Source organism: Alligator sinensis, unplaced genomic scaffold (assembly GCF_000455745.1).
Source record: "Alligator sinensis unplaced genomic scaffold, ASM45574v1 scaffold1352_1, whole genome shotgun sequence".
In the NCBI taxonomy this organism is placed as follows: Eukaryota; Metazoa; Chordata; order Crocodylia; family Alligatoridae; genus Alligator; species Alligator sinensis.
The window spans coordinates 309,415-319,144 of NW_005843148.1; the positions used below are offsets into that span (position 1 = coordinate 309,415).

A 9,730-nucleotide genomic window follows, 5' to 3' on the forward strand; every position below is an offset into this window, starting at 1 on the left:
GACCCTCCAGCCAATTCGCCACCCACCGGACTGTGTAGCCATCCAAGTCACAGCCTCTTAACTTGTTCACCAGTATGGGGTGGGATACCGTATCGAAGGCCTTCCTGAAGTCTAAGTATACGACATCCACCCTACTCCTGCGTCCAGGCGTTTCGTAACCTGGTCATAAAAGAAACTAGATTGGTCAGGCACGATCTGCCTGCCACGAACCCGTGCTGGTTTCCCCTCAGCATAATTTGTCCTGCCGGGCTCTCACAAATGTGAGCCTTGATAATTTTTTCAAAGACTTTCAAAGATCTTGCCTGGAACATCCCAGCAAATGGGAAGCGTGCTGCACCGACAGCGACATCACACGGACTGGACAACCGACACGACCACAGGGCCGTAGGACCCGACGCACAGGCATGCACAAATGCTCATGCCCGTGGCTGGCCTGGCCTCCCGTGGCTGAGCTATGCTGTGTCCAGGACAGACGCCCCTGGGCAGCTGCCCCACCCAGAAAAGCTGACACCCAGGCTCAGGCCCCCTTGGCCGGGCCGTCCCTTTAGCCAGCCCAGCGGCCCATGAGCGGGTCAGCTCCTCTGCCCCCCAAGCTGGGACCGCAGCAGCTCCCTGACGCAACCTGCCTGCTCTGTGGCAGGGAGTGGGCCGGGGCAGAGGCCCCACTCCAGAGCAGCTCCTGAGGGGGCTGAGCTCCAGGGGCACAGCCCTGCCCTGGCATCGCCCGCTGACTGGGCTCGATGGCAGAGCTGGTGCTGGCGCGGGGCGAGCAGCTGTCTGCTGCCCTGCGGGGCGAGTGGCGCACTTCCCACTGGGGGGTTGAACAGTCTGGTCCTCGCACCCAGATCCCCGGGCCAGGCACCGAGTGCACCGGACGCGCTGGGCTTGCCACTCTTAGCGTCCTGGAGAACGGAGGGGGACAAGGGGAGGCTACAGCCCTGCACAGAGAGGTGGGGAGGGCCACGACGCCTGCAGGCAGCAGAAGCCTTGCTCGCTCTGCCCAGCTGCTGCTGTGCCAGCCAGACCATGCCGAGCTTACCAGTACCGCACACCTGGGTGCCAGCCTCCTCCAGCCTGCGGTGCAGCCAGACGGCGGCGGCTGGAGATGGAGACGCGAGCCTGGCGCTGGGGGAAGTGGGCCGTGGTCCCGAGGGCGGGGTTAAACACTGACCCTTCTCATCTGGTCCTGTAACTGCTCCCGCATTGACTCAGGGCAGTTATCAAGCTGGCTCTTCGACTCATTGTAAAGCGCCTGGAGTTTCTCTAGCTCCTTCCTTTCAGCATCAACCTTTGCCCTCTCCTGAATCGGGGAAAACAACAAACAAAACACAAAAGAGAGAAAACACTTCTCAAATGCGCGCCATGCAGAAGCGGAGAATTAGACAGCGCTCAGGCAGGCGAGGCGCAGAGGGCGTCTTCCGGAAGATGAGAAAGCAGAAGCACGGACCCAGGGCTAGAGGGTTAACGTGGTTATTGCTCCAGGCTGGACCTCGGTCTGCATCTCAGGACAGAGGCTGAGCAGCGAGCGCCACAGCCCAGTGGAGATGGACAGGAGCTGGCTCTGGGCACAGCCTAGCCCGGGGCCGGCGCAGCCACCAGCAGGGGCACGCAGCAGCGCCAGGCATCCTCGCTGGCCTCGGGGACAAGTGTTTTACAGGGTGTAAGAGCCCCAGCGAGGCACCGAGTGTTTCAGCCGCCCAAAGACGGGGGCAGGAAGGGCAGGTCAGGGCTGCACGCCCCTCTGTGCAAAGGGGCGACGGGGGCGCTGACCGTGGAGACCGAGATCCAGCCCTGCTGTAGTTAATGCTGGGCCCGTGGGTCACGCCACAGTGAGTTAGTGACACAGCAGACCAAGGGGTGCTGGCCTGTTCTCCACTCCCCACGCAGGCGAGCTCTGCCACTGCCCTCTGTCCTGCAGAGCGACACGACGCCGTGCTCAGAGAGCGTAGGAGGCTCTCGCTACCACCAACCGGAGCCGGAACGCAGCACCTGCGCCAGGTGCCTGCCCCTTCCCCTGGTCCCTAAATGTCCTGCACCCTCATAGCCCCTGGAGGAGAGGGACTGTTGCACTCATGTCACAGGTGGGGAAACTGAGGCAGAGAAGGGAAGTGACTGACTCATCTCCTGTAGTGAGTCAGCAGAACCAGACCACAGGGGCCCTAGTCACCAGAGCTGACCCCACGACAGCCCTCCCATCCCACACGCGCTGCCCCATGTCCAGTACGACTGCGGGGGTCCCTAAAGCAGCGCCCAGAGCCCGGTCACAGCACAGGTTGGGGCCCGCAGGCTCGGACACAGCTGCTGGAGAAGCGCGGCTCTGCGGGGACTTTGCTACCTAACGTTTTGCTCCAGGGCAAGGGAGCAGGGAACTGGATTTCAAGCAGATGTCCCTGGACGCCCTCCCCTGGGTTGCTGCACTCCAAGTGACACTGTGCATGCATACGTACACACATGCACACAGAGACGCATGCACACCCCCATGCACACACACATACACGCCCCCTGCACGCGCACACTGCGTGCACACACACCACACCATACACAGGCGCGCACACGCCTATTCATAGCACAGAATTTTCCATGCCAGCCCAGCTAGTCACATCCACCGAGCTCAGTTGCTTCTCAGTGACAAAGGAATTCCTGGGCACTGATGCATGGCCCGTCCCTGCAGCCCCCTCCCGCCTGCCTCCCTTCAGCAGCCCCCAGGCACCAGCCCCGACGGTAGAGGGCTGGCGGCTGGCGCGGTGTACAATGAGGCACGGCACAGAGCAGGAGGGCAACATGCCCAGCTAACGCACCCTGCGCATGTGGGGAGAGGGGCACATCGCAGCCCAGCTCTGAGAGCACCCCCGCACCCCCGGTGCCCAGACTGCAGGCAGAGCTCTGGGGGACAAGGCCCAGGGAACACGCCAGGCGGGGGCTCCCAGGCACAGGCACCTGGCAGTGGACACTGGTGCCGGCCAGAGGGGACAGGCAGGGGACTGGAGGACGCCTTCCCCGAGACACTGTGACCACAGCACACGGGCACTAGAGCTGTCCGGGGCAGCGCCAAGGATGGGGCCCCCAGGCCACAGCAATGGGGTCGTGTCAGGAGATCAGCCCGCCCTGGGCCCCAGGCCCCTGACCTCCATCCTGCGAGCAGCACGCCATGCTGCCAGAGGGCAGCCCAGCTCCGCACTGCCCCACAAAAGCAGCCCCAGCCCAACACCCTCCTCCAGCAGCACCGGGGCTGAACTCCAGCCAAGAAGCCTCAAATCAGGAGCACTATGCGTGCCGGAGCAAGTCTCCCCTGCCTCTCACACCTGCAGCAGCACACCACTCACACGCATGCATGCACACGCGTGTCACATCAGTGCGGAACCAGAGCACAAGGGGCGCTGTACCTGGCCCCCTCCGGCCTGGCCAGAAGACAAGTGTTAGGGAGACAAGGGGGCCCGTGAGGAGCCGGGCCAATGGTTAGGTGCGACCCAGGCAGGCAGGCAGGGTTAGAGGCAGAGCTCAGCGGCGCTGTCAGATCAGAGGGTCAGAGCAGGCCGGTTAGAGCGGCAAGAGATGGAGGCAGCGCGGACGTGGGAGCGTGGTCTCTCTGGGCTCCGTGCCCGGGCAGCCAGCGGCTGCAAGCAAGGGCTCGTGGAAGGGCTGGAAGAATTTCAACAGAAGAAACAAATCCCCGCAGGACAGCTGGGGCAGCAGCGAGGAATCCCCGCAGGAGCCGGGCAAAGGTTCTCAGGAGCTGGGCAAGGAGCAAGATCCTCACTCCAGCAACGTGGCAGGCGGTCATCCCCCTGCCCCGCTTCCCCTTGTGGGGCTGGGCTGCCTGAGGGCGGCGAGGGGCTTCTTGGGGCAGAAGCCGACAGGGAGCAGGGCACCGTCTGGGGGCAGGATGGGAGGCTGCCAGGGCTCCACTGACAGCATTGCCTCCAGGTCGGTCGGTTGGTCGGTCGGTCAGGTGTGCTTGCATTGCAGCGGGGCACAGCCCTTCCTCAGAGAACAGAGCAGACAGCAGGTGGGGAAGGGCCCGGGTGGGATCGCCTGCAAGCCCCAGGCCCCAGCCCCTTCCCTGCCTCCTGGAACCGGTCTCAGCCGAGCCAGGAATCCACAGCCCCACGACGCGTTTCTGGTCAAAGCCAGGCGATGCTTTGAACAGAGCGACCCAGTGCCCCAGCCCGAGAAACACCACAGCTGTCACCACCACGTGTGGAGCTCCAGGCTCCATGGGGCAGACAGAGAACGGCGAGCTCATGACACCTCCTACACCAAGGCCACAGACAGGAAGAGAGGGGGTGCAGGCCCGGGACCCGGCTGCAGCTGACGGGAAAGCCCTGGCGAGGGCTCTGCCAGCAGAGTGGCTACCAAAATGTGCCCCAAGCACTGAAAAGAGCTGCACTCCCGTAGAAGCACCAAGGACGGACAGCACCAGCCCCAGACAGACAGCGGCCCGTCTGCCCCGGACCAGGCACCCAGACAGAAGGAAGGGAAGGCGCCAAGAAGGGAGGGGCTGGCTCATGCCCCCACACAGAACCGCAGCTCCCAAGGCTCTGCCCATGGCAGCAGCACATGGGAGAGGCTCACACAGCCAGGACAGCACCCCAGAGCAAGGGGCTTGGCCCCGGGGGACAAGTCCAGGGCACGCCATGCGGAGACCCCGCGCCATTGTCCTCCAGGGTCAGCGCAGGCCGACAGAGCAGCCTCCGCAGTGGGGGTGCGTGAACAGGGTTCTCCAGCCGACAGGACTGAGCAAATGCGCTGCAGCCGTTGCTTCCAGGCGAGAGGAGGCTCCGGCTGCGGGGTTTACCTTGTCGCGCTCCCTCTGGACGGCAGCGTCCAGGCCGGACAGCTTCTCCTGAAGCTGCTGAGCCATCTTCTGCTCCTGCTGCAGCTGCATCAACTCTGCCTCGCGCTCTCCCTGCACCAGAGCCCGCTCCATCTCCGCCTGTGCAGACAGAACCGGTCAGAGAAGCCCAGCAGCCTCTGGCCAGCCACCTGCCACGGCCATGGGGCCTGGAGCCCAGCAAGGCTCTGCTGGCAGACAGGGCATGGAGGGACCAGGGCTGTGGACCATGGCTCAGATTCTGCATGCTCAGGGCCCGTGCAGCCCCCCTGGCCTGGGCCAGGCCACACCAGGCTGCAGGGCAGCTCTGACCCATGGGAGTCTACACCCAGAGGATCACACAGGGGGAGGGTCTGGTGCCTCCTACTCAACCTGTGGAGGGGCTGGGGGGGCCATGCTGGACCCTCAAGAGCAAGCCCCACAGGACCTGGGGGCAGGCCAATGCCCTGGAGTCCCTGGCCGGGAGCATGGCCCTTGCGCCCCTCCATGCACAGCGGCCCGTAGCCCCTCACCTCGCGGGACGACTCCTGCAGCTGCTGCTCCAGCTCCTTTACGCAGCACTTGAGCTCATCCACTTGAGCCAGCACCTGCGCCCGCTCCTCCTCCAGCAGAGCTGCCTCCTTGGCCCTGCCCCCCGTGGACTCCTCGTGCTGCCGACACAGATGGGCCAGCACTCAGCTGAGCTGTGCGACGGACCTCGCAGGATCCCATGGCCCCTGCCACCCTTGCCACAATGCCAGGACAAAGGCAGTGGGTGCTGCAATGACCCTGTCACCAGCCCCCCACACAGCGCTCACCTGGCACACCCTGCCTGTGCCCCTGTTGTTGGCCTGGCAGCTCTGCCCAAGGCCCCTGGAGACCCTCCTCCCTGGGTCCCAGGGCCCTTGCCTCATGGTGGGTGCTCTCCCTGCCATGGGACGATCCCTCACCTCATGGTGGGTGCTCTCCGTGCTGCTGCACTCCTCCTTGAGATTCTCCTCATCCGACTTCTCCAGGTTCTCCATCATCTGCCGGTGCATGAGGGGCTCCCCATGCTCCTCCAAGGAGCGCCCGAGGCCCAGGACAGCCAAGCCGGCTGAGCCCTTGGAGGGCCGCCTGCCTGTCAGCGTGCCATCGCCGGGGAAGAGCCGGTGCGCATCGCCCACGTCTGCGGCCCCATCAGTGCGGCTGTACTCCGCACACAGGTTCAGGATGGTCTCCAGGCGCTGGCGCTCCTGCAGGGTGAGGGGGTATCAAATCAGCAGGCTGCTCACAGCCAGGGGGGCCTCGCCGAGCCTCTAACACCACCCACCCCTGCAGATGTAGGCACCGCTGCCCGGGACCCCCGGCCTTGCCCTCAGCTCGGAGACACCACAGCCCACGCCGCAGCAATGCTACAATGGGATGAAACGTTGTCACGCCAGGCTGCGAGGACACCTTCCCAGCCCCGGCACGCTCCGAACGGCACCGAGTCTCAGGCGGCCCACCCTGGGGACTAGCTCCACGTCTGAGTCTGGCTGGCATGGGGCTGCTGAGCCCTGCTCTGGGACCATCACGGGAGCCCCAGGGCACCCCGGCACAGGGCCCAGCAGACAGGGTGATTGATTATATGTGGAACAGGATGAGCACCCCAAAATCCAGCCCCACGGGGCTCCCAATTCCCAGCAGAGCAGTGGGGCAGGCACTCACAAACGTGGCAGGTCCCAAATCCCTGGCTCTGCTCCGGGGCCTGCGTGGGCCTGACAGACGGGGCCAAGCACCAGGGCGGGGTCCGGACACCTGCTCAGCCCCAGCCGCAGCTCAGCCGGCCCCGTCCCGCACCACCTGGCCCTGCCTGTCACTGCCAGGACGCTGGCCAGGCCTGCACGCCTCAGCCCTGGCCTGGGCACGACGTGGCACGGTGCAGTGGCAGAAAGCTCTGCTGGGCACAGCTGCTTGCCCCTGGCTGTCGGGATGGCACCACATGGCAGCCACGGCCCAGAGCATGGAGACCTGGTCCCAGGAGCCCGATTTGGCCCAGGTGGAGTTGCAGCCCAGGCTATTCAGCAGCTGGGAGTCTGCGGCCGCGGGACAGACAGGCTCACCCAGGACACCGCACGGGGAGGGGACCCCGCCTGGCCTGAGTTAAACCCCAGCAGGCTGCATGAGGATGCTCCTGATGCGTGTCAGCTTCGACCAGTTCCACCTCGACCCAAACGCGGCCAGCCTTGGCGTGAAGCCTGACGCCCATCGCGGGGCACCCAAACCGTCACCTGGGCCCCAGCCCTGCCTGGCCCACAGGGCCCAGGGGGACTGACAGATCCCTGTCCCCTCTGGCCCGGCCTCAAGGGAGCCCCTGCTGCTCCCTGCCCTGTGCCCCTATGCTCCCCAGCTCCTGCGCTGCACCCCCTGTGTGCCCCTTGTCCACACACCAACCACAACAACCAAACCTCAGCAGTGCCAGGCTGGCACCTTGGTCACCCCGAGGGGCTCAGTCCTGCAGTCGCAGGGCCCATGCTGCCCAGGCCCCATGGCACCCCTGGGCACAGCAGGACACAGGTCCTGTTCATACATCCATGCCCGGGGAGGTGGGAGGGTGCACTCACATGCACACACACATGCGCGCGCACACATACTTGCTGCACACCCCACAAGCCTGCTGAGCAAGGCAGGAGGCTCCTGGGCTGGCTCATCACGGAGGCACGTGACAGCGTGCCCTGCACAGCCCGGCCGCACCCTGGCCAGATGTGCCTCAGAGCCATCTCCGTCTGCTGGCGCCAGGCCAGGGCGCTCCCACGCTGCGGGAAGGACTCTGCCCATAGCGCCCAGCAAGGACGCTAGTCTGCACCGCAGGCTGCAGGCAGGCCCATGTGCTGGGGCAATGGCAGGACCAGGGGGCTGCCCCGAGCGCCTGGCTCTAGCTGTCTGCCAGCCCCATGCAGCACTCACCCCCCAGGCCCTGTCCCAGCAGCCCAGCCCCAGGTGCTGCTTCCCCTCTTGTCAGGTGGCGGGGCTGGTCCCAGAAGTGCTTCTCCCCCTTTCACGGGGCTGGGCATGGCAGTGACCCCCTGCCCGGTAGATGCAGATGCAGCTGCCCTGCGACCTGAGGCTGTGGGAGGAGTCAGGCGCTCCGCCAGACACAGGGGCACATGCACGCGTCTCCCTAGCGTCCCCGGGGGACCCTGCTGGCCTGGGGAGCCAGGGGTCCAGCCTGCTCAGGCACTGACCGCACTGCACAGATGCTGCTGCCAACTCCCGCACAGGTCAAGTGCCCAAGTGAGGTCACCGAGGAGCCCAGCTGGCGGCACCGGGCCTGGCTGGCTCTGCGCAGGGGCGGGGACGGAGCGGCACGCGTGCTGGGGACAGCTCCAGGGCAGTGAGTGCCAGGCACAGCATCACTATGGCCATCGCCCTGCCCCCTGCCCCCTGCCCGAGGCAGGCAGCACAGGGACGGCTTCGTCCTGCACCTGCTGCAGACGCGGCCCCACCCCACGGGAACAGCCAAGGCCAGGCCAGCCCCACGGGGGAGGAAGGGGCACTGGGGAGAGCGGAGGGGGGAGCCCTACTCCTTCCTACCCTGCCTGCCCCACATGTCTCCAGCGGGGTTGGGGTGCCCCCGGCAGGCCCCAGCGCCACGTACTCACAGCGGGGTCCTGCCCTCTTCCACGGTGCCCATTCAGGCCCTTTCGCCCTCCTGCCCACCTGCGCTCAGCACCACCCGCGCAGGAGCCCGCCTGTGGGGCACGTGACCGGGCAGCAGCCGGAGACAGACTAATTACAGAGCCAGCCGCGCGGGGCTGGAGCGCCCGGCACGCACAAGCCCGGGGCTATTTCTGGACAGTGAATCAGGCCGTCTGAGAGCAAACTGAGTCAGTGCTGAGTAAACAGCCTCCTCCCCCACTGCCAGCCAGGCTGTGGCAGCGGTCCCCACCCACGGCCGTGCTCCTGCGGCGTGGGCCTGGGCTCTACCCACAGCCTGGGAAGGGGAGCAGGTGTCGCAGGTCAGAGCCAGGACGCCCAGGCTCCCAGCCCGCGCCCTGGACTCACGGTGCCGTGCTGGGCAGGGACCCTGCACCCACCCCCACGCTGCAGCCTCCGAGGGATGTCTGCTCGGTGCCCGGCGCCCTGCCCGCACCCCCAGGCCCCACGGCAGCGCCCATGTCACCCAGGCGGGACAGAGGCTCGGGCGGGACGAGCCCCACCCCTGCCCTGGAACAACTCTAAATATAGGGACTCTGCGCCTGCAAGGCCTCCGGCAGCCTGGGGAAGCTCTGCACCACGCGCGCACTGCAATTACCAAGGCCAGGAAGCTAACCACCAGGGCCAGATGCTTGGCTCCCTGCCCCACTGCCCCCACGCTCGCATACCCCTGGCCTTGATTGCAGCACAGGCCTCACAGAGAGCGCCCTGCCCCCAGCTCCCAGCCTCGCAGCTGAGTGCTCGGCCCTGGGAGCATCCGCACAAGCACCACCCACCGGGGACGGTGGCAGCGGGTGGGTGGGGGCCACCCATGCAGCCCTCGGCACTCACCCACCAGCCTTGACCGCCGGCTGGGCAGGGCCACAGCAGCTGCCACTTATGGCACAGACCCCCACCCTCCCTCTCCAGGGGACCCCCCAGGAGCGGCTCAGCCGCTGCCCAGCTCCAAGCCGCCTGGCACGATGGTGCCTCTCCAGAGATGCAGGCATGCCCCAGCAGCCGGCGTGACCCTGGCACGTCTACGAGGCCGGCCTCATGCGCCGACCAGGCACGAGCACAGCCTGAACCGACCACGCCGCCCCTGCCCCAGACACCCTCGTGCTCCTGCCAACCCTGCCCCCGGCCCCTCCGCCGATGCCCCCGCGCCCCCTCACCAAGCGCTCCATCTCCTGCTCGCGCAGCCGCTCCTCGCGCTGGCGCCGGTGGTACTCCAGCAGCTCGGCCTCATTGCCCCGCGCCCCC

General features: G+C 66.3%; 1 protein-coding gene across 2 annotated transcripts in view; it reads right to left on the bottom strand.

Annotated features, from left to right (window-relative positions):
- The window catches only part of PHLDB1 (pleckstrin homology like domain family B member 1), a 28,224-nt gene extending 18,500 nt beyond the window's left edge, over positions 1–9,724 (bottom strand). The window contains exons 1-5 of one of the 2 annotated variants that reach the window (XM_025194033.1): positions 8,430–8,558; positions 5,761–6,045; positions 5,344–5,481; positions 4,796–4,933; positions 1,172–1,300 (exon numbers count right to left, since the gene is read on the bottom strand). In XM_025194033.1, the coding sequence (XP_025049818.1) occupies positions 1,172–1,300; positions 4,796–4,933; positions 5,344–5,481; positions 5,761–5,850 (495 nt within the window). In that variant the 5' untranslated portion in view covers positions 5,851–6,045; positions 8,430–8,558. Of the gene's footprint in view, positions 1–1,171; positions 1,301–4,795; positions 4,934–5,343; positions 5,482–5,760; positions 6,046–8,429; positions 8,559–9,642 lie in introns of those variants that run through there. The other variant, XM_025194032.1, reaches the window with a different exon arrangement.
- Between the last annotated feature and the right edge of the window lie 6 nt (positions 9,725–9,730).